At 37.4% G+C, this 25,699-nt stretch overlaps 1 protein-coding gene across 1 annotated transcript in view; it reads right to left on the reverse strand.

The window, feature by feature from the left end:
* The window catches only part of FRK (fyn related Src family tyrosine kinase), a 48,263-nt gene extending 25,474 nt beyond the window's left edge, over positions 1–22,789 (reverse strand). The window contains exons 1-2 of the mRNA XM_027634153.1: positions 21,941–22,789; positions 2,296–2,417 (exon numbers count right to left, since the gene is read on the reverse strand). Coding sequence (XP_027489954.1) covers positions 2,296–2,417; positions 21,941–22,371 — 553 coding nt within the window. The 5' untranslated portion in view covers positions 22,372–22,789. The remainder of the gene's footprint in view (positions 1–2,295; positions 2,418–21,940) is intronic.
* Positions 22,790–25,699: the final 2,910 nt, after the last annotated feature.

A 25,699-nucleotide genomic window follows, 5' to 3' on the forward strand; every position in this document is an offset into this window, starting at 1 on the left:
GAAATGAAACCAAAACAACGAACCAACCAGAACTACAGAGGATGGGACTTTGGGAGTCTATTCTTTCTGCACTGAAAAAACTGGAAACAGAAATTAGGGCATATTCTAAAATACCAGGTTTTGACTTCTCCCCTGTCAGTGCATCAGCTACCACGGAGATAGAAACTATCCTTCCGCTTCAACTTTAGTGTCTCATAATTCCTTCTGATGGCACAAAGAGGAGAGATGCAGGAAAACTGCCTTCTCCATAGCATCTGGTGAACTAAACAACCTTCTTTCCAATTAGTACTTTCTACAACACAAACCTCTCCATCATTTGCTTTAGAATGTAAGAAAGAAATCCACACTGATGGTTTCATGTCTTGCTGCTATCAGTCATCATCAAATCTCCTGTTCATGAATAACCTTATCCAGAAACCAGAAAAATTGCTACCACAGGCTTTTATAATTTAATCAAATATACTAAATCAGATGGAATAAATTTTCTATCCAAAATTTTTATGGAAGAAAGTAAACAGCAGCATCAAAAGATAATCTCATCCTACCAAAAATGCTGGCCCAATATTTATTTTCATTGTCTTGGATTTTTCTCTGGAGTATCTCATAGTTTAACTAAAGTACTGCTGCCTTCCTGTTAGAGAAGTAGTTAGGATGCAGGATAAATAATTAAGATTTTGAACCTTTCCTAGACACCTGTAGTTGGAGAATAATAAAAAGAAATTGCATTTCCACTCCTAGATGCATAAACAGAAGATTTTTCATTGATTTTTTAGTAAGGTGTCATATATTCAAATGCCAGCATTAAAAAGATAATACAGGCCTATTTGTCCTTCCCTGCATAACACCACGCTGTTATTGGTCTAGCCCAGCCCTTGGATGAAATCAGTTCACTGATGAAGAAAACTTGAAGGAAACTGAAACCACGTAACACATCAATAAGCTGGCACATGAAGAGAAAGCATTTTGCAAGGTCTTTGGCTATAATACAGTCCTTGGACGAAAGTGTGCATGCACAGGGGTCAGTTCTGTCACAGCTGAGGAGCAGTCTGATTCCTCACTGATGGTAGTTTTCCTTTCAGCATTTTATGTCAAGAACCAACTTCCTTGAGGGTAAACTGAAAACTATGGAGTGAACTCTCCCAGAACTGTAAATATCACATTTATTTCATAAAACTCCCTGTCTTTCACTCTGTATTTCCTTGTCTTGACAATGAAAAGCAACCCTTCCATTACCACAAGATATTGCAGGTATATCTCCTTTCCTTATAAGTGGGAAAGAGAAAGCAAGAATGTGTCAAAAGTTCATTAAGCTGTGTTTCTGTGTAATATTCAGAACATTTGAATGACACAAGTATCCAGGCAAAAGAGGAGTCATTATGAAATAATCTGGTTACGCACAGGGTGCCTCTCATTTTACTGACATAATTCTGCATGTGACTACTTATGGTTTATTCACAAACATCAAGAGTCTTTGCTGGTGTCTGAAATTAATATAGGTAGAGCACATTAGGTAGCTTGGATGTAGATACTCATTGTCACAGAGACAACGCTATGCTCTTGGACTCATAGTTGTATGACAAGTTTGATGGAAAATGTTCACAGAAAACAACTAATGAACAACCACATTTACTACTTAAAATGGCAAATATCTACAGCGTGAAAAACATGATGTACTTATATGCAAGTGAGTAAAATTATTAACAAGTGTCCTTATTAGACAATCTCTCAGATTCAAATAAAGGACTTAAATAAATTTCAAAATGCATCATCATCGTAAATCTAATTTTTTACTGATATTTACAACACACTTTTCAATGAAACATGACTGATTCTAAAGTACACCTTTGAAGATCTATGATTTTACCCCTGAAGACAAATAAATATGAACCTAAGTGTGAGCTCTAGGAGAAATCTCTTTTTCTTAAACTGCAGATATCTGCCAACATGCTTTTATTTTTATTTTGTGTGCTAATCAGAACAGTAGGGTACAACTGCGATGTGTATTTTTGTGCTTTGATTGTGAAAATACTATCTGTTTTAAGGCAGTTGGAACACTGGAAGCACTAAGCATAAAAAAGTTAATTTCTGTTCTGAGCATATTGATAAACAAAGTCTATAAAATATAAACTCAAACTACTCTTGCCAAGTTTTCTTTAAATATCTCTCAGGAAATAAATATTGTTACAAACTTAATTTCATTTTCATGCCCATAGTTTATGGTTCTCAAAAATGAAAAAGCCCAGATCACCCGAGAAATTTTTTAAACATTGCTTTAGATGAAAAACTAGGACATACCTGAGAGTGAGTATTCCCCTTTTAGACTTTCACTTTCTCGGATTAGGAAGGCTCCTGCCTGGTTTCCAGGGTATGACAGTTGTCTCTCAGCATCTGCTCGTTTGACTGGGCCAAAGAACCATCTGAACAAATAAAAACCATTAATTTTACCATTCAGTGAAACATACGAGGAAGAGAGTTTAGCTTTCATAAACATGCTGTACATTTACTATGAGATAATCTGTGCTCTGCCAATTAAATATCAATGGGGGGGGGGGGGGTGATCAGTCAGAACTATACAACAAATTATTGCTAGAAAATATTGCTTACACATTTGAGTGAAATCTGGATTTTACTGCTAATGGAAGGTCTTACTGATTTCAAGGGAAAAAGTATTCAGAAGTAACAAACTGGTTTTGTCTCAGAAAAAAAATAACCAAGGAATTTTGCCAAGGCTACGGTAGCAGAAATTGATACCAAGTCCATTGATGCCATTTGAGCTATGTAGAGGTGCAGGTATGTGTTAACATTCCAACGTCTTAAAAGCCAAAAGATCTCTGAAACTGCAAAAGGGTTCCAAGGTGTAAATCACCCTGCAGCCTTTCCTATTCCACTGTTACAAATAAGTTGCTGGTAATTTTTCAGCTCTACTGCTGTTTGACAAACAAAACCAATATGTCCCTCACGTCACTGCAAACATCTCAACATCCATGTTTTGTGAAAATCTCCTACTATGTACGCCTTTTAAAACATATTTTTCCTCTCTCACTAAAACCTGTAGTTCACAAAGGCTTGTTCAAGCAGTAGTTTTAGTTTCCTCCTCTGAAGGTAGCTCTTTTGCTGTTTTGCACTGAGTTTAAATTAAATATAAATAAGACAGAGATGAGTCAGCATTTTCAACTGAGACGACATTCAGCTTCCTTCCAACAAACATACAAAGCTTTTTCCAAGATTAGCTCCACCTCTTATTTGAAGTAAATGGTGATAAATAGCTATCATAGCTAAACCTATTATGCAAACTTTAAATATAAATCAGTGTATCACACCACAAGTAAGTTGCCTATTCAGTTAAATACTATGAAAAGTACTGAAGGAGTCATCAACAGACTACTTTAGTACCTGCAAGGCTTGTAATCATCAAGAGGAATGGTGGAAAGAAATGAGAACGTTGGGTGACACCTTGGCTGAGCAAGCATGAGAACTGATAAATGGTTTTGTATTAATAAAGAAGAAATAAGAAGAGGGAAATACAGATGGCACTAACCCACACTGAATATGCTTTGTTAATAAAAGAAAATGAAAGACAGATATTTCTGACCTTATTCCTGCCCTCTGACTTTAAGATGATTTTGACATATTTGTCAGGAAAGTAATCTCATTAGAAAGTTGGAATTTGTTAGTGGTAATTTTAATTAGTCAAATGTGTTCATTAATTTAACCAATTAATTTAATTAATTCATTATTTAGACTGTAGAAAACTAAGTAATCAATAAATACTCAAATCTGGCTGAGGTTCTTGTCAAAGGAATAAGAGGACAAGTTCAACTCTATTCCAGTCCCAAAGAAAACCTGTCTACCCTAAAAGTTGAATTAGAATCTCTCTGAAATTTCTAAATATACCTGCTCTGGTAGTAACATCTGAAAACTAACAAACTATATGATCTGAAAAAAAAAAAAACAAACTAATATTTTTCTCCTTGAACTATAAGATATCACTTAGTAGTGTTCAAAGTGACTGATTCTCATAAGAATGTATAAGAAGAGGTGTTTTATTTGGGGGGTTTCATGGGCTAAGGAGAGAACATCTTTTCAAAAGAATTTAATTTTGTACCAAACCCAAAAGACCTTCCAATCCATTATTAACAAAGTTGAATTTTAGGGACAGTCAAAATATAGTCTTTACATGACTCAACATTTGAACATACACTGTTAGTAACTCAAATTACTAGTGCTGAAAACATGAGCAAAAATACAGTGTATAAGGGGAAAAAGGGGAAATTATTGGTTTATTTGGGAAATACAAATTAAAATAGTATTATGCTGTGTATGTAAAGTCATGTCTATGATATAGATCATGATTTTGGAAAGTAACACATAAGTACATCGTATTTAGGCACAGGTATCTGTTTCTTTGACTTCAAAACCTTTCAAATTTTTTTCTTACAGCAGGAAGATATGGCAGAAATTTTTTTCATTGGAAAGTAGAAGAGAGGAAGAGTAATATGGGTCAAGGGCTATCACATGCCGCAAAGCCACTGACTTACTAAAGCCAATTCCTAAAGCAAAGAAAGAGGTGGAGGCAAAGTTCTCCAATGCTATACCACTGGTAGTCTTTCCAGTGCACAGCAACATGCCTATAAGAGGACAAATGTCCTAGTGGAAAAACCAAAACCCACAAATATCCTCATCCAAAAATAAGAGCATGCAAAATGAGTTTTCTTTCCTCTGTTCCTTCTCATTAATTCAACATCCCATTCTGATCAAACCAGTGCAATACACTTATTTGAGGTAGAGACCGAAGATTTAACAGAAGATCTCAACTAATTTGGGAACTACAGGCTCTTTTTCCATCCTGAAATTAACTCTATCCAACACTCAAACCAAAAAAAGGCATTTCCCACCATGCTCCAGATGAAAAAGCTCTCTGGGGAAATATCTTTTGGCAGCTTGCCATTCCTTGGACGGTCATTTTGCAGACCCCTCACCTCCCTACACTGGAGCTCTCTGCTTGGTATCTCCTAAATCCCTAAAATGCTAAATCCTGGCTCTAAAACAAGGTGTTTACTGAGCCTTAGACAAAGTAGGCTCAAGTCATGGGCCTGACAAAATACTTCTTGGGACAGAAGTCTTTCCTAGGGCAGCCTCTTTGTACTTCAACAGACACTCTAAATTCATGATTAAGGACCCTTTTGGGGTGTGGGTAAGATCCTCATGACCAAGCTAAACATCAGCTCTGAAATAACAGCTACAATCTTTGACTTTCTTGGAAATTCAGCAGATGTCTCACTGCTCTTTTGTTGTCTACACTGAAGACCAACAGAGAAAACGATGTAGAAGTCGTGATTGTTTCACCCATTTCCATTAGGGCTCACCAGAGCACAGCTTCCCAATTTATCCTCTACCATTATTTAGATTTAATATGTGCAGGAGTAAAATCAGAATCAACTCCACAATGTTATATCTGAAGTTACTGAATTTGCTTTAATAACTAGCTGTAAATGGGATAAGGAGGGATTAATTCAGTTTCTCATGCAAGCTGCAGGACACTGAAGGTAAGATAAGGCTGGAAGCAGAGGTCTCTGACATACTCTTAATTTTGTGAATGTTCAATTAAAAGGGAAAATCCTGAGGGCTGAGTCAGCAGTAAAGTACAGCCACATGTAGAAGTCATGATCATTACAATAGGAATGAAGAGGGAGGAAATGGGAGAAAAAATGCTGAGAAACAGCTTGGAGGCATAACAGAATAAATAGCAGAAAATCAGTCACATGAAATTTATTTTCAAAAGTGACTGAAGATGTTAAATTAGACAGCATGATCCTATCTCTGGATCAGCATTTTGTGGCATTACAGGCATCTTGCATCTCATTTTTCATAAGTGCTTTCAACTGGGATTTACTTTCTCATGTTAGGGCACATCTCATGAAACTGCTAAATGTCAGCAGCTGAGAGGGTTTGTTGAGTTACCTGTGGTTCTCAACCAGAAGTCTCAATTATAGAACAAATGTCAATAACAAACAGGTTAGCTGGCTCTCCAGAAGATTAACTGTAGCGTGTTAACTGTGTCTGTAGCACTAGGCTGAGGAGAAGAAGAGGTTTCTTAAACTGAGAAGAGCAAAAAATTACTGTATTTAGAGCAAAAGACTTGGGTGGGGACAAAAAAAAGCTATATATACTGAAACAACCTATATCCCACTTTCTTCTGGAATGCAAAAAGCTTGTGTAATACCTAAAACAAATAAAGAAAAGCTACAGCAGTACATGAAGTTTACATTTTAAATGCCTCAAAATCTACTGTCATAGAAAGCTGCAACTGCAAACTCAAGAACTCCAGAGTCAGGAGATGACAATATTAATATTGTTTTCAAGGCATCCACTCAACCTTTTTCCGGGAAATCCAGGATGATACCATCTTTAATTACATGGTCATATCCAGTGCTCCCTACCGTGTTAATACGAATGCTGTTCAATCAATAGTTGCCCTCTATTTTGTTTCGTCATTGCGTAGATAGAGTTTATTTATTGTACATTGTTTAGCCTCTGGTCTCAATGCCAGTTACAAAATTACATGAATGGTTTATTTCCTAACATCCTCTATTATAGTGTTCATGACTGTAATATTCCAATACTTTACAAACATTTGTTACATTCTTTTTGTGGCACTTCTGATTATAAAATCTTTCTGAAGTGGAGAAACAGCCCAGGCAATAAGAAACTATCACAAACATTTTCCACTAATTTTGGATGCCAGCTTGAAAAGTTCAGGGCCTATCTTTCAGGGAATTTAATGCTGTACAGTATGTAGTAATTTATTCGGACAGCAATAGGTGCTAACCTCTGTGCCAGAGGAGACAAGGGGAGATGCATGGAAAGTTGAAGAGATAGAGAAATCCTCCAGGGTCTTATTCAATTACTTTCATCATATGACCGTACTGTGCCCTTACTCAGCACAGGGAAACCTGAACAGGCTGGCGTTTACCGCTCTTCACTACTGTCATCCGTGCAGGACAAAGGGATGCTGAACCAGCTTTTAATCCATGACAGGTTTGCAGTCTGCTGTGAGTAGAAGACTGCAGAAGCAGGGGCAGAAGTTACCAAGGGAACGACAAGCAAGTCCTCTCTATACTGAGAGGAAGGCTCCAAGCACTTGCTGGGTTTTTCCAAAATATCAAAAATATAGAATGCAGCTGTCAAATTCTAATGAATATGTTTGGTTATCACATATAAAGTGTAATTGTATTTCCAAAGTCTTGGTTTGATTAAAACAAAGTTTTCTCAGATGGTAGAAAGGTACACATTTTTAGTACAGCAATCTCCCTTCCTAGATATCAATCTCTTCTACTTCTCCAAAGTACACGCACAAAGGATTTCTTGTATTGTTCTGAGCCATGTTTTTTGCTTTCAGGGAGAGAAAGAGGCAGCCCGTGCCTGGTATGTCCCTGGAAAATTCACACCCAATCAGGTAAAGCCTGGAAAAAGCAACTAAACAAGCTCTTCTGACAGAAAATATTAGGCTGTCTTAATTATAAGACTAATGAAGTAATAGCATTTCTTCAAGAGCTGATATTTCAAGAAATTAGGAAATATTACTGCAAAGAAGAAAACCTTCCAGATATAACATAGTTAAGAAACAGATGTGCTTTACAAATGACGAGCTGCGTACACAAAGGAGAGCGTGGGAGATGAGTGCTGGCTGCTTCAATTTTCCCTGTATAATCTACAGTGAACCTGATGACAGCTTTTGAAAGAAAAAAAAGAGAAGAAACAAAATCTGTAGTCAGGCTAAACCATGAAGATGAACACTAGCAAGCAAGATTCCTTTCATGAGCATTTCAAAAACACAAGCCTTCTCAGATATGGCACAAGAATCTACATAGTGAAAAGTTAGGGATTACTCTAGGGTTTGTAGATTTTCATTGTGCAGAGGCTAGAAAACCTAAGATTGGCTTTCAGGTCCTCTGGAAACAGAGTCCTTCCTCCTTACCTCCTTCTACAGGCAAGCCTGGGATCATTTTGATTGTTGTCAGTCTCTCATCATCATTTTTTATCAGATACTGAACAAGAACAAAATTTAAGAGGAAGGAATTTAAAGCTAATGACAAAGAAATGCATAGGACACACAAGGAGGAAGGGAGAAAACAGGACAGTAAAAATTCAAAGCTGAGAGGGCCATAGGATATGCATGTGGATGGATGAAGCAAAGAGAGAAAACCAGAGTTAACAGGCAACAATGAGAAAATAAAGACAAGACCAAGCTGAGGACTGCACTGAGTGCCCAAGGGCTATAACCTGCTGCTGCCTGAGCTACTGCACTGCTCAGAAAATGCTGGGTTTTGTCTTACCCTGCTCCCACGGGGCATGTGCTTTTGGTAGCTGTTTCAGCCCTACTTGGGGAAAAAATTTCACAGAATAGCTCTTAAACCAATTTCACAGACTAACTTTCACTGTGAGGATTGTGCTATACAGTTCTTTTCGGTTTCCCTTTCTTAGTTCATTACACCACTTATTTTTTTGTACTTGTCAAGAGAATACTTTAATAGTAATTTTCATCACATATTTATTGTCCAGATATCACTGCTTTAAACCTCATTCACCAAAGTACCATCAGCAAAAAGTGAGTCGGAGGAAGTTGTTAAATGTTTAGGTAACAACAGCCTTCTCTATCTGCATAAGTAAATTATCTGAAATCCTAACACACTGCAGAAAGTAACTGACTTGGACTTAAAATAAAAAATAATTTTAATTGTATATGTATAGTGACACAGCTCAGCCCTGATTACTTATTTACCATAATCACAATCTAGTTTCCTCCAAGTGAAACTAGAAATTCAGGTTTTCAGGAATGGTTGAGTCAGGCAGAACACTTAACCTTTGGCAACTACAATAAATTTGCTTTGTAAAGATCTGAGTCATGTATATTACTCAGCTCCTCGTTGTTGAATAACTTATCACAAACTAAAACGAAGACTATCTTGCGCGCATCGTGTGCGGGACTTGGAGCTTCTCAGTCTTTTCACAATGACAGTGGGTGAAATAAGTTTGTTTTTCTTTCCACTGAGAAAAACATAGAACATGCGAATAATTGTGAAAGATTAAAAGGCTCATTTCTATGCTATGTTAGCAGCAGAAATCTATCAAAGCAACAGAGTAGCACTGGTTTATATTATGTATGTTTTTAAAAATCTGTCTGTATGTTTGAAAGTGGCTGTCTATTGTTTCACTGTATTTTCCATACTTTGAGATCAAGAGTGTGATTTTTCTTTGAATAACCATTACAGTGTGAAATATACAGTTTTGGAAAATAACAGATCCCATTTTGATCTTGGCTTTTGGATAATATTTTGCTAGTGTTCTTGTCAGCAGATTATAGCTGACTGGTTGGTGTTTTTCCATAAACACTAAATTTATGTTAGACTTGAGAGAAGTTTTATTGGTAAAATGACAGAATTTAAGAGGAGATAAGAGGATAAGAGACATAGAAGCAAAAAATGGGAATGAAAATTAAGTTATTCTCCATATATTTTCTAAAAAAATATTATAGCTTAATTTATGAAAGCACTAGATTTGAATAATTTTGAAATTTAAAGGGGTTTTTGTTTCTATTTTCAAATTGAGGTTCGAAAAAAAAATGTAAGTTTTTTTTTTTCTTTTAATTTTGTTCAGAAATTATTAAGTTATCTGAAAGCAAGATACACCAAGTAGTAAGCTTCACCTTATTTCACGGCACATTCTGATTTCATACGAAGCTAAAATGACGGGCTCTTGAGAAAACTCACTGTTTCTTTCTTCCAGGAGAAGGGAGACGCTTTTTCTTTCTCTCTTTCCATTCTAATTTGATAATGAATGTGAGCACTAGAATACAAGTCATACATTCATCCATGTACAAGAGGATGTTTAGTTAAAATGAAGCAATTTAAACCTATGTCTCTAATATATTATAGTCACTATCTTACTGGAATGTACAGCGTGCACAGATGCTTAAATATAGAGAATATACCACTGTCAAAACAGGTAATATTTTCGGAACTGAACATCTATGAGCTACCACCAAAATTAGGCAGAATCTTTGCTACCATTTTTTTTCATCAAGATGGGAAATTGCAGGTTAGTGCCAGAAAAAAATCTTTATACTTCTAGACTGAGGGACCAGATTCACCTCACTTACATTGCATAGTGACTTCAAAAAAAGATGGTTTCAATTTTACTACTCACTGACAACTCAACTATAACACCAAACAGGAGCTTACTCCACACAATCCCAATGACCGCAATGTAGCTGTAGCAAATGTGAAACACCCACCTACCCTGGAAGACCGACCTGGTGTGTTTCCGAGACCTAAAAGGAGACCCAGGCTGCATTTACGAATCACTGGGGGAACCCAACTGAAGAAACTGCAGATTACTATCTCATGAGAAGAGGGGAACTGGTGTCAAAAAGGACTCAGCCTACAAGGTCTGTTTTGGTCTAAAAAATATCTTTATTTCATGTTACCCCATTGTTTTTGTTAGAAATACTAAGCTCTGCCAAAAAGAAAGGGTTGCCAGGGCTTCACAGCCTTTTACAGTAAGTTTAAGTAACTGCTTGAGATTGTTTACATAAGGGAAAATTCAATAGTGAGTAAATTGGTTTAAACCCACCACAAGGGTAGGAATTTCCTCTTACAGTCCAGTACAAATTTACTGTCTTGAAAACGTAAACACAAATATTACTTGTCCATTAGTCTAAAAATCTGTGACACATTGTGTACAAACCTTTCCAGTAATGACTTTGGTAGGTCATAACCATACCGTCATCTGTTTCTGTTGTAAGGGATTATGCATAATAGTTGATAGTAGCAGCTGACTGTGCTGCAAACGTGGAAATTGATTTCCTCTGAGTCTGCTGCAGGATGACAAACCATTGCTCCTTTGGCTACTCTTGCACTCTGTGGTGCCTGGAAGTGACTATTTCTCTATAGTATTACAAAGCCAAGTGCATGAGCTCTGTTAATTAACATAGCCCACCCAATACCAGGTTCACTGTACAATAGGAAAAAAAGATAATAAAGCAGCAATGAAATCACAGTCTGATAGAGTTAATTTGCAGAAATATCCATAAATTGATCTCATCTTGTGAGTCCCTGCTTAGTTATTGTGTAACTGATTTCAATATTTATATTAATTTTCCACAATATTGGTCATCTGCATGCTGTATTATTTAACCTGTTCTGAACTTTTTCTATATGAGAAAATAAACAGCAGATGAAAGTGACAGCATATTGCTTTTTTCATGGTGCTTTATTTACACAAGTGCCTGGTATTTCTCCAATTTAAAAGCCTAAAGTGAATCATCAAAGTTTGTTTCATGTAGTGGGTTTGGTACTTGGATAAGGGTCCCATTGCATTTAAAGCTTGTTCGAAAACAACAGCTTGTATTTGGAATCAATGAAAGGCTACCGTTGTCTTTGGGACTTTAGGTGTGAAATATAAAAATCCAAACTTAATCCAAACTTAAAATGTGTTCTGGAGAGCCTATTTCTGGTGTGTAGTCTTCCAAATAGCACCGTAAAATCTTGCATCAATGCTAGTAGTACCTGTAAGCATTTGTTAACACAAACATGAACAAAAATACTGAAATACTGACATAATATACAATAAAAGAGGCAATAACTCTGCTATTCATAACAATTGAGGAACAAAGTGGAAACCTTGAGGTAGCCTTATTGTTAACAGGATACAGAGAACACAAATAACATGAATTGATTTAACAATAAGGGAAACTCAAATAGACAAGAAAATTTTCAATCATACATTCACTTAAACCATTACAGCTTCCAAAAGCACTCAATTGATTTTCTTGAGAAAATCATTCCAGAGAAATTATTTTCTTTTCTCACAGGGAAATTCACCTCAGTATAGAAATAATACAGAAACACACAGGAGCAAAAAACCCCCTTTGCCTGCCCAGGATACTGGTGGCAGAGTAGATCTCTTCATAAGCCAGGCTCCTCCTCTTCACTGGCACAGACAGAAGATCACTAGTGATGATGTACACACATGCACACATACACACATTCACTCTCTAGATTCACAAGAACATGCACACTTGCAGATCTTCCCTCGAACAACCAGAACAGCCCATCTCTTTATCCAAAACCCCTGCCTCAATCCCAGCCCCTCGTACCCACACTCGTCTCACACACCAGTCTCCCCAGCATCTCTTTTCAAGACATAACCCAGTGGCTGGTAGTCAAGACTCCCACTCACCCTCAGCATCTGGCACCAAGACCCCACCTGCTCCAGCAGCTGACATCACAGGCCAGAGACACCTACACCCCAGCTCTGACTCCAGTTGCTGGTCTAGTAGTCTCACCAGTTCCCCCAGTAGCTAGCAAGCATTCAGTCCTTGCAGCACTCAACACGGGGCAGAGAGTCTACCCTTCACTTTTGTCCTTCCTGACCCCTTTTCCCTAAACCTTGCTTCATCACTTGACAGAGCCACACAGATGCCTCTGCAACATCCTGGACCCCCAGGTTTACATCCTTATTTATTGTATAGTCTGATTTGCCTGTTTTTTTCTTGATAGGTCATCAACTAGTGTGACTGAGTTTATTTTTGATTTTGTCTTTGTTAACATAAACTGGTCAGGTTTGGTGTCTGCGTGTTTGTCTCTCTCCCTTTCCTTATTGGCAAGGTGCTCAGATAATCCTGAAAAAGAAACATTCCCACACTGCACACCCTTCTTTGTCAGTGCAACTGAGCAGGTTTGTTCTCATAACCACCTCCCTCCTCATGTGCCCCACAGGTTTTCTCTCTGCATGTTCTTGTGTATGAATCCTTTCACTACATACCCTTAGAGTAGCAAAGACTCCATCCATATTTCTTTACAGAGACTTCCACTAACTGAAAAGATCAGTAATTTCAGAAGGAAAATTGAGGTTGGTGATTTCTCATAATTTCTGAAATTCATGTTACATATTCATTCCCACATGTGAGTCCTAGATTTCTTTTTTTATCTTCTTTTGCAGTGAGGTTTGAAAAAGTGTGCTGCAAAATTGTTTGTGCTATAAATACGGACGAATAATATTAATTAAACTAGAAATATATCTATATTAGTGAGAGAGAGCTAGGAAAAAATCCTTACCAATATTACTGCAGATAAATTTTTAAGGTAAAATATAATAAAATATTCTGCATGGAAGTAATGAAAATGTCAATTAGTACAATCCTTTATGGAGTCATTGCTTATTATTTAATTCACTGCTTTGTTCTTCTAGTTTTCATTGGCTAAGATTAGTGTACCAGTATGAAAAAAATTATGTATTTCTATGTGATTTAAGTGACAAAGGAAAGGAATACCTTCATGATCAATATTTTGTTTGATCTTCTGAAGAGCTATTTCCAGATGAAATGTTTGGAGAACTGAAAACTGCAAAGATGTAGATTTCCATTCTAATTTTTTATAACACTTATGGTTTTCTTCACAAAGTTATAAGGTGAAAACCTGAATGCCAACATTTAAGAAAATTCTGATGAAGGATAAACTTATTAACTAAAGAAGTTTAATCTCTTAAAGTTCTAACACAAGAAGGACCTCCAAATATATCCCATATAGTACTATTTAAAAATAACTGAAAATTGTTTTTTCCTCTTACATAGAGTAATAAATAACATTTTGTCTCTCTTTTAAATATCACTTAATAAATTATATTCTTTCTCTACTACTCTGCATACTTTGCTTACATAACTTGAGAAAACCAAAAACATTATACTACAGAAAAACATCTGAATCTGATTAATCATATTTTCTCTACTAAACTGTTTTAAAATTTTGTGTTGTCTTAACTACGTTACTGGAAGGCTGCTCAATATCATAATGTTTCCAAGATCTGCTATAGCCTCATGTTAGAACATAATAGGATGTATTATAATATCCTGCAAGATAGTAACAGTTCACATCCTAAGTTTAGTACTGCATCTTTGGTAGGAAGCAAAATTAATTGATGGGTAAACCTGTGAGGGTAAAGTCATTGATGCCTGCAGCCCAGCTGACTGGTACATTAGTGCAGATGGGGCAGATAGGTGTGGTCTGTAAAGGACCAGTCCCTGAATGTCATGGGGACCTACGCAGTGTTACCATTTCTTGTTGTGACTATTTATTTTAAGTGTGTCCCTTTTTGCATCACTCATGACTAAGCAATCAACAATCTAGAAAAAAAACCCAGAACACTTGTTTAGGAATATAAAACTTCCTGCAGAGAGAAGAGGGTTTTTTGTGGGATTTGGTTTTTGGTTTTTTGTCCTAATAGTTTGGTCTTTGCCCACCAACAGAAATAAAGAATTGTAGAGTGTCAGCACCTATGGTTTTGTTAAACAGACTTGAGAATAGGTCTGTAATTAAACATGACAGTGATGTACCCTCTGACATTGCTTACACAACAGTTCCAGCCTTTGGTGAAGTACAAAGGTAAGAGACCAAAGAAAGTAGATGGGCTTGTGCACTTTTCACAAAATCCTTTCTGCAACAAAGAAATGGGGCTAAAGTGGGCTATTGGATTGACCTTGTAGGGCATCTCCTATGTTTTTATGACTTAATCTCTTCAGTACAGATAGGATCCTACACAAAGAAAGTCTTCTATAACCAACAATGCTTTTCACATGTTACAAAATAATTCTTCACACAGATACCTGACTTCATCTTTAGGACTTCTTAGCCTGGATGAACTGTTGATTACTATTTCTCAGTTCTAAACCTGCTCAGAGATCACTCAGCTCTGCACAGCTTTGTATTGTCCTGCACAGAGAGCCATCAAAGACAGCTATTGAGGAAACTTTATACAATACCTGGTGAACGTTTTTGCCAACAACACTACTCAAAACCAACTAATCTATGGTAGCATGCGTTATATTTATTCCTACTGGCTCTGAAAAAAAACCAAACCACTAAACAGAACTATTGAGTTATTATAACCATACATGGTCTTTCTCTATTTTCCTTTTCTCTTTTTTTCCCTAAAAGGCATTGTAAAGGCCACTGGGGTTTCACCAAGCTGTAGGAAATGCTAACTGGCTATGTTTGCAGCATGTGTTTTAAGGATATTGTTTCTGGTCTTCACATGATTCATTGCTAAATCTTTCAAAACAGGGTAATGGAAACTAGTATTTAATGATTATAATATATAATGTTAACACTAATTTCAAACAAAGACAAGGTAGGAGGAAATTTCTTACTTTCTCAGAATTTGAATAGATAAAGTTATATACTTCAGAAAAACACATTGCTGGAGAACAGGTGGCCTAAATTAGACAAGTTTGCATGAAATGTTGATCTACAGTGCCATAATTCCTTCCACCTTTCTAAGCAGAGACACACATTTTTTGAACATGGGTATACACATGGATGTTTAAATAGTGTTGGCACTTGACAAAACCTGACATTTCACGGTTCTGTAAACCATTTCCTTTTGCTTTCAGTGTACTCTATTTAAGAAATGAGAAGAAATTAAGTCAACGTTTGAGATGTGCTTGAAGACAGCACTGGAGTGCTGAACCACAATTGAAGAAGTTAAGTGATTAAATTCATGGTCCTCTTGCAGCATTCAATCATTTAAGTTCAAGAGACACACTCCACAACACACATGGTAGTTTCAAATGTTGAGTACTTTAGATACTGTAAACACAAGGTCAAAAAACATCAAAACTATGATCTAGCTTTCCAATACATATCTCATCGCACAGGGCTGTGCTACATGATCTTAAAAATATTGGTCTTATAAACTTTATGTTGTGTGTGTGTACACAAGTATGCACACATAAAAACCACACATAAAGAATATCAATTGAAAGAAAAGATGTAATTTCACATACAGCCTTTCCAATGTTTTATAATAAATATGTATTTTGGCAATAAAGAGACCATTTCTACCAAAAAAATATATAAGAATAACTTTTGTACTTAACAGGTTCCAAGAATATGTGAACAACCTACTAGTTCTTTTTGTAGTCTGTTTGTAATGAACAGTTTTTACAAGTTTATTTCAGTACAAAGGTTAGTGCTAATTCTGTTGGTGTCCTCAGGAGTTTGTACTGTAACAGAGAGGGGAACTATAAGAGCAAGAGAGAAGGAGCACACAGAAACCACAGTGGATTACACTCAGTTTTCTGAGATATTCAATAGAATCTAAAACTTCTCTTTTTAAAAAACCTCTAAACATTTTGACTGTAAATATCACTTTAAAAAATGACCCACATGAACCAATGAAACCCCATAAGACTGACTTTGCAAAAAATCTGAAACAAGTCAGCTCAGGGAACACTTTATTGTTCACATACAGTAACTTGGATTCAGTTAATGTATGAAATAGTTAAAGCTGAGTCAGTCCACAGAAGGTGAAGGAATTATGGAAATTGACAAAAATAACCTACAAGTCATTTGTACTTTCAAACGGTTGTTTAAAAATCTCATTGTAGAATTGACTGGTGAGGTTTCATTGATTAGGTCTGGGGCTCGGTTTCCACCAGCTAGGAAATACCTACATAAGAAATCTTACAAGATTTCTTATAAGAGATAAGAAATGTTTCTAAAACTGACAAAAGTTAAAAGTAATTGCTGTGATATTATTTGACCTAGTCTACTAGGAATTTGTATGGATTTACTTCCCTAAGCAGAGCAATCTTGTGTCAATAATGTTGCATGAACATATGGAATGAGTGACGGTCAATGGCATACTGGCTTGTATCAGAAACAGTGTGGCCAGAAGTACTAGGAGAGTGACTGTCCCCCGTACTCAGCACTAGTGAGGCCACACATCTATTCCTGTGTTCAGTTCTGGGCCTCTCACTACAAGAAAGACATTGAGGTGTTGGAGCACGTCCAGAGAAGGGCAATGTAGCTGGGGAAGGGTCTGGAGCACAAGGAGAAGAAGCAGTTGAGGGAGTTGGGGTTGTTTAGTCTGGAGAAAAGGAGGCCCAGGGGGGACCTTATTTCTCTCTACAGCTACCTGAAAGGAGGTTGTAGTGAGGTGGGGGTTGGTCTCTTCCAGATAACAAGTGACAGGACAGGAGGAAGAGTTGTGCAATTGAAGGCTTAGATTAGATGTTAGAAAAAATTTCTTCAGGGAAAGGGTTGTCAAACATTGGAACAAGCTGTCTGAGGAACTGGTGGACTCACCATGCCTGGAAGGGTTCAAAAGGCATGAGGATGTGGTACTTGGTGTTTAGCGGTGAACACAGCAGTGCTGGATTAACGATTGCCCTCAATGATTTTAGAGGGCTCCTTCAACCTCAATGATTCTGTGATTTTATGGTTGTAAGCTGACTTTCAATAAATAGCCAACAGCTCCATCAGGATGGCAGGCAAGAGCCCTCTCTAAGTACACTCTACCCCTCCTCTAGAATAAAAAAGTATTTGAGTCACTGCAACATTGAGGTGTTTTCTTTTATTTTTGCTTCATTAAAATTAACTGTACAGCTGGGCTGTATTTTTTTGTCCACAACAATTTGCCCTATGTCATTTTCTTGTTTAGTTTAAACAATTGGCAGTAATAAAACAAGGGCAGGTGAATGTGTTACTATGGTTCCTGTTTGTAGTGCAGAACAACAGGCACAGAAAGAGTACAGAGACAGGAAGGTCATATTCTTTGCTAAGGAAATTTATCTTTTAATTCTGATTTTAGTGTTAGTCAAATTGTTCTTTCTGATCATCCTTTGCTGGATGTGCAAGTTAAATTATGTGATTGTATCTCCAATTACCTTTTATGTTTTCCTTTTTCTAAATCTTATGTGTCTAGAAACAGAAAGAAGAGTATTCCAAATTCATGAGATGCAGCAGATACAATCTCCCTTGAAGTACCTTAGAAATGAAAAATCTGTCTGGCTCGTGGTTTTGACTGCTGCCTGTGATGCAGAGAGAAGAAAACACCAAGTGCTCTTACAGTTGCTAATTTATCATTAGCATAGTTTGTGTCTGGTTTTGGTCAGATATTATTTAAAATAATGTTTTTGTTATTTCCTTATGAAGAGAAAGTTCGGTACATGACTACAGTTGAATGCTTCCACTCCCCGACTGCTTTGTCCCACCTACTGCAAGTGGGGCCAGGAGAACACATCTGTCTCAAGAAGCACTAGGCACAGTTCCTTCACAGTCCCCCCACCTGACAGGTTGTTGTTGGTATAAGGAGTACTGCAGGTGCTAGAAGAGATCAGCAATGAAAAATGCTTTACTGGTAAATATAAAAATGAAAGGCCTTGTTTCCCCAGTCTGTCCAAAACAGACTTCATGGTAGCAGGTGTGCACTTCTTGGATGTAATTACTCTTATGCAGCACATGTTTGGACTGCAATGCTGCAGCAGGCAGGACCCAAGCCATGGATTTTACCTTATTTATTCACACAGATTGTTACTGATTTCATTCAAGTCATTCAACCAGGAAGGGATAGCTCAAGCCAAAGGAAGGAAGCAAAATAAACTTTTTTTAACAAGATAGCATGCACAAATAAGAATTGTTTGACTTTTACCATAAGTTAGTTCTATTATATAAATATATCAGCAAAATTTAATATAAAAAAGTGACCCTGTAGTTTTAGCATACAACTTCTACCAATGACTGTTGGTCTGAGGAGAGCAACATAGTAAAGAAATTTCATTCTTTCTCAGTTCTGCTTGAGCATTCTGATAGCCATGGATACTTGAAAATTCCCTCTGATATGAATAGTGTTTATGTTTTGTTTTCCCCAGACTGGAGATATTGCACATCATTTTTGCCCTTTCATCCAGTTATTGATCCACCTTATCAGCACTACTTCAATCACATTGGGCAGAGTCAGAGACTTCCAGGAAGAAAATCTGTTATCTAAAGAAGTTTCTCACTTTCTTTCTTGCTTTACTTCATTCTCTTTCTTACCAAGGAAAAGTTAAGAAAAAGCTTTTCTCCCTGATAAAAACTCACACATGCTTCAGCAAGGAGACAAACTGGTCTGCTGCTAAGAACAAGCAATGACTTAGCATTATTCTCTGCCAGAATAGACAACACAGACCCAGATGGACTATCTGATCTCTAATTTCTCTATAATAAAGACCATGTCAAAATGTTGATAAGAGAGAGCCAGATAATATTTTGTTGTTAAAAGTCTTGAAGATCACAGGTAAAACTGAAATGATTAGTAAAAGAAACGTCGCCGCTCTGCATGCAGCTTTCAAGCATATATTGGCTAAACTTACAGAGTTGTTCTCGCATCTCTCAGTCACTATACAACATTTCCTTCCTTCATCCCTTTGTTCAAGTGAATTTATGGAATAGCCATTCATGCATTGGAATGTAATTTTGTTAATAGTTTCTACACAAACATGCTGAAATCAGCTGCTAAAAAATATGGTCAGTTTGGTTTTCTTCACAAGCTTCCTAAGAGTTACACCATAAATCAAGTCTCTTTCTCAGAACAGTATAGCCAGTTTGTCTTGGTCTATTAAGTTAAAGATGCAGTCTAGAAAAAAGCTAAAATTCACATTGTCTCTGCAGATATACAGTAGCTGTCTGGTGCTACAAAATGTGCATTTGATTAGGTCAAGTATACAGTGCAAGCATATGGTACATATGCATTTTGGCAGGTGAGCATGAGATTGTAAGTCTTCCATTCTTTGTCAGTTCTGTGCTGGGACCATACAGGACTGCTATACAGGATGCAAGGATGCATTAGAAACTTTGCCTGTTTCCACAAATGTCTATATCATGTCCATGAACAACTGGCAAACACCAATGGGAATTAAAATCAAAATGGAAAGATGAGAGAAGATAAACTTAAGTTTGGGCAGAGAGTATGAATAAAACATTGGATTTTAATTAGAGACACTAGAACAACTTCTTTTGCTACTTGCAGTCTTTACTTTAGGGAAAACAAAGGTTAGTTCTTTAAACCAGTATTACTCTTGCTCTTACTGTTTTGTTAGGATAACAGAGGTGTGAAATACAGGAGGTGGGTGAAAGGGAATTCTTGGAGGAAATCATAGCAAGGGATATTACATTTTGATACATGGTAAAAAAATCCTCATCATGAGGTTGAAAAGCTCGACTGGAAATGCTCAACAAAGCAAAGAGTCTATATTTATTTTGGCCAGGTATGAGTTGGGATGACTGGTTCAAATGTCCTTCGGAGGCCCTTCCTAACCTGAGTAAGTCTATGGCTGTATGTGTGTGGGCTGACAGCAAACAGTCTTGTATATATATGAAGATTGCTAAAGCCAACTGACTTATAAAGAAATCTGAGAAAAGACAATACGTTTAGCCAGATTAGTCTTGTTGTGAAATTAAAAACTCATCTTTGAGAAATTACTCTGAGAGCTGTAAAAGCTCTTCATTTTTTCCTCTCCAGTATTCTACCAATTGATAAAGAAGAATGTTTTGCTGTAACTTAGTCTTTATTACTAAAGAGAGAAAAGTATATAAGAAGAGTAAAAAAAATATTTTTCAGTAACAAGTGAAAAAACAGAGGTTACACAACAACACACTTCGGCAAACTTAACTTTGTATTTGAAGCTATAGGTATAGAAATATAAGAAGGACCTTAAGAGCTGAGGCATTGTTTTATAACTGAGTAAAATTACTTTTGAAGTATTAACAGCATGAAGAAATCCTAGACGACTTCTAATAAAGCTAGCTCTAGAAAGAGAGCAAAGGCCAAACTGAGCTGAATTAAAGCCTACCACCATTTCTCTAGTGATTCAGAAAATGCCTTCCCTGTAGATTAATTTCTGCAATTGGAGGAATTTTTTTGAGCATAACTATTGAAAGTGTTGTCTGTCTGAATACAGAAATATAGAAACAGCTGGTCAGACTCTGGAAATTAAAGTCTTCATGTTAGAGAAGGATCCTATACCTGCCCTAAAATGCCTCTAGCACAAATCCTACAGATGATAAAAGAGTAGCATAATCATCTCTGAGCCAATTTTCCTAGCCCTTGGCAATATAGTGAGCTGACCAGGTCAGAGAGGATTCGGATTTCAGGTCCAAATGAGATTTAACTGAAAAGCTGCAACATCATCCCTCTAAAGACAACATTAATTCTGAGACTAATAACGAATGCCTTTTCTGCTGTTTCTTTACCCATTGATAATTTTTGCCAAAACATAAGTCAGATGAATTACAGCAAATGCTGCTTCTGACTGCAACATGCAGAAGTAACTATGAAGCCCAGGCTGACTCAGACCTTACTCATACTCACTAGGGAGCCAAGTGACTGATTCCTTGTGATTTCTGCTCTATATCAGAATATTAAATAAGATTGGGCTTGTTTTGAAAGGGCAGAAAAACATGGGATGCACATATAAATTCAGTGAAAGTTTAACAACTTCCATTTGTACTCCGTTGCTATATCTACTCTTTTGCCCCCTGCAGTACTTCCTCCAGTTAAGTTTGTCCTGAGAGTAGAGATCTGCATCCAAAGAAAAAGCAAATAATGTAGAAGAAACTTTAAGAAACTTATCTGTTAGAGACTCACCCATCATTTGTAAGAAGATTGAAAGGTGTAAAGGTAGCTTCCTGTAACTCTGATTAATTGGTAACTTTGTAGCTTGTTAGGCTGAACGCTGTTCAGGGCAGGAGTCATACATTTTCACCCTCTGCGTAGCATCCAACACACACTTACTGTTACACCAATAAAAATAATGAACTATCACAGTAGCAAAGTGCACTGATCTTCCCAGATAGTTCCTAAACAAGTGATTAGGGTATATCAGAAAGGGAAATTATTTTAACCAAAATAAAACCCCTCCATATTCTGCCTTGTGTAATTTATTTTCTTGTGACCACAGTGGCTTTTCCTTCCACATGCCCAACGCTACCACCACTGGGATCACCAGAGGTTGAGTGTTGCAGGGCACTACTCAGTAAGGGAAAAGGCTGTAACTTCCTGTCCCAAACCCATTCAACATAACAGAAGACAGTCTGCAGTGCACATTACGTGGGTTACTCACGGCTCAGCTTCAATGCTCTGGTCAGCAGCTATGTAGTTAGCAGGGATGTAGCCCTCGAGCTTGCGTCCAGGACAGACTGACCCCGTTGGCAGGAGGAGCCTAGCATACCACCAGCCCTCGTGGGATGCATTCAGCACTTCCAGCTTATCCCCAGCTCGAAAGCTCAAGTCCTCCTCAGTGCGAGCGTCGTAGTCAAACAGTGCCACAAAGGTGCAAATGTTCGCTAGATGCTGGCCAGGCAGTGGAGGTAAAGGTTTCTCTTTTATTTTATGCTCTAGGTCTTTCTGTCCTGCTTGGAAGTCAGGCCTTACCACAGCAAGGTTGGCGAAGACTTGGCCCACTTTGTCATCCTGCTCATCATTTGTCCCCAAGAATAAGCAGGGGATGTAAGGTTCCAAACAGGGGCAGTGCTTCTGGCAAAAGTTTCCCATCCTGGCTTCTTGTTCCTTCCTCTGCTTCTGCTTTTCTTTTGCTTTTCCCAGCTGCAAGACCCTTAGACCAGTTTTTGCATCATTTCACCTTTTTGTAGATTTCTTCTCCCCCTCCTCCTTTGGCACAAAATGAAACAACTCTTGGCACAGCTGGAAGCTCCTCTCCAAACCCCACTGAGAGCTCATTACAGGCAGCTCCCAGTTAGGGGGTGAAACCTGAGCATTCAAGTGCCAGTGCACACGTGGAAGAAATTTCTCACTTCCTTTTCGGAACAGGAAAGCAACACAACGGCTGTGCTGGGCTGAGCTCTGGGAACAATGGAAAAGTGTGGAGCCTCTTCTGCTACAGCAAAACAGTAATGTCAGAACATCTAAGCAAGGGAGGCTTCTCAACTCCTACTGCTTGGGATGGGTGTTTTCTTAGCTCAGGTGGGGTCCGGTCATATGATCAGCAGTTAACGTAGGCAAAGTCTGTCTTGGTAATCATTAGCCAAGCTGAACTGCCTGTTTCCTCAGTAGTCTCTGACGTGGACGGCTTAACTGAATATTTCTTTTTGTTTCCTGGTTTCTGCTGGTTTCGGTTCACAGTGGGAAACCTTTGCTCACCTGAGACTGGCAGACGCCCTCACCCGGAGTGCACTTGTGGCTCCTGCCTTCACTCACAACTGGGTGCATTCCCTACCAAGTGCTTGCCCTTTACAACCCCTTGTTTTTTTTTTACTCAGCTGGGTTTGGCACTTCTTACAAGGAAAAACAAATATATACAGCTTACAGTAATAAAGTAGTAGATTTTAATGTATTCCTTATTCTGCATTTTAAGAAAACAAAGACATCAGCCAAAAAAAATAGCTCTAGGTGGTTGTCTAATTATATCAAGCCCATATAGAAATAATGACTGGCTTCCAGTCACCATGTAAACTAATGGAACTGCATTGACCAGTATATTCCCATTTCTAAAGCACTTATAACCTGGCATACAGATCAAGCACGAGTGTCTAGATACTGCTATGGCAAAGCAGGCTAAGGAGCTGGCTGCCATATCACAGCAGTGCAAACCAAGCTTTACAGCTGCTGGAAATGACCACAGCCTGCAGGACATGAAATGCTTGGAGCAGGAGCAAGAAGCACAGAAAATAAGCAGATAGCCTGTCTGCATTTTGTGGTGACATTTCAGTAAGAGGTAAACTCTCACAGATGAGAGTCTATTTACTGAGGTCAATCAAAACTCGCGCATGGACCTATGGCTTCCTGGTGATTAAGAAAACCTGACTTCTATGATTTTCTTTTCTTTTTTTTGGTCAGGAACATGGTGCTGTTTTCCTAAAATGTTTACACATCTCTCGGCTTCATTTAGAGTTGCTGACTTCTGTTGCTTTACTTTACTAGAAAGAAAACAACCAAATAACAGAAACAAGTCACTTGTTTTCATCAAGTCTCTCATTCGTTCGAATAAGGAGACCAGTGGTAGAGGCCTACTGATGAACTAGGGACTGTGGGATGACTGAAAAAAATCTCCACTTCAAGTGTATTACTATCAGGTGCATCTCCACTGGAGAAGGATGAGGAACTGCTCACACACTCCTCTTCTGCAATGCTGCAAAAGAAGTTAAATAAAGAAGGAAGTACTATACACATTAAGTGATCACTAAACCTCGTGATCTGTAGTGAACTCTTTGGATCTGATAAAAAAACAGCATGCTGATTTTGCAGATTATGAAAATAATATTTAGTTTCTGAAGCACCACTGGAGAAGATTTTTCACCATGGCAATTATTAGTTACACCATAACAAGAACACAGATATCCAAGAGATATTTACTTTTCTTACGTGTGATAGACAATATCCAAAGGCAGGAAAGGCATGTGTTAATAAAAAAACTATCTCCATTAGTCTTGTTTAAAGAATTATCTACATTTACTGAAAGCACAGAATATTAGAAACTACTATTAAGTAATCTGGGGATTTTCAGTTTGCATATTTGATTGATTTTCCCTGTAATATTTTGTGTTTCTGGCAACTTGGGCATTAATCTGGCAAAGATTTGCATACACGTTTCCTGAACAGAATAGATTCATCATGACAACGGAGTCATTTGCATCATACAGAATCAATTTCCTGCAAAGTTCTTTGAGGATCAAGGCCCATATTTACACTGAGGTACCAAAATACAAACTCATTAGAAATCACACTATATTCACTGAGACCATTCAGCTAAGTATTTATAACTATAGAACTGGGCTTAAGCCTTGTGTATATGACTACCTTATTTCAAAGAGCTTCAGGAATTAAATTCATCTTCTCTCTAAATTTATGCCCCTGCTCAGCTTTACAAGAGCAGAAAGAATTTTGCTGGAAGTGATAAATAACTATAAACCAGATTGCTTTCATACAGATCTTCAGGACCAGCTCTGTACATTAAAGAAGCAGACTTTAACAAACAGCCATTAAATTCATTAGTCAGATTTAAAACTCTCCTCAAAAAGAGAGAGAAGTGGGGTTACTGAGATCTGATGAGCAGATTCCCTAACCCATGTGGGACGGGACATTTAAGTGAGGTGTGGTAGCCACACTGCAGCAGTGCCTCAGCGAGGGTCTTTGCTCCCATCCTGGTGACTTTACTGAAGATTTGCTGCATATCTGAAAATAAAGCAGTACTCCTTATGGTTTAGAGACTATATAATTTTATCACAGGTAAGAAAAAAAAATAGCATGTAATTAAAATGTTCTTACTGGTTTTACTGAAAAAAAACAAAGTCTGATAAATCCCATAATCCTAATTTTCATATTCACTGGAACAAATTAAGATAATCATGTATATTCAGGGGCTTTTCAATATAAACTATTGTCTGAGACCTCTGCATTGGTATTACATGTAATTTAATAGGATAATCTTTGCAGCTCCTATTTCTCATCTTAATTTAATTCTTTTGCCTTGTATATATTTTCCTTGTTTGCAAGGGGAGGCCAACAGTTCTGCATTACTTATTGGCCTTCTGCATCTTTATTTAATTTGTTTGGGGGGCTGAATACCAAAGCAGAAATTGTTCAAATAAATAAGCTACTGTGGGCAAAGTGACTGTAAAGACTTAATCAGATATATTGATGAATTTTATTAGCAAAAATGCTTTGAGAAGGACACAAGAGTGTCACCTCATTCTTACAGCCAGCACTAGCTAGTGAGAAAGATTAATTTATTATAACCAGAATGGTACATTTACAGTATGGATACTGAAATTTAGTATTCTGGTGTCTATGTTATAAAAAAACCAACCATTAATATTGCAAGTAGTTTCTTGAAATATGCAACACCTTAAAACAAAGATGGATC

This window comes from Corapipo altera, unplaced genomic scaffold (genome assembly GCF_003945725.1).
Source record: "Corapipo altera isolate COAL_440 unplaced genomic scaffold, ASM394572v1 2b, whole genome shotgun sequence".
Classification (NCBI taxonomy): domain Eukaryota; kingdom Metazoa; phylum Chordata; class Aves; order Passeriformes; family Pipridae; genus Corapipo; species Corapipo altera.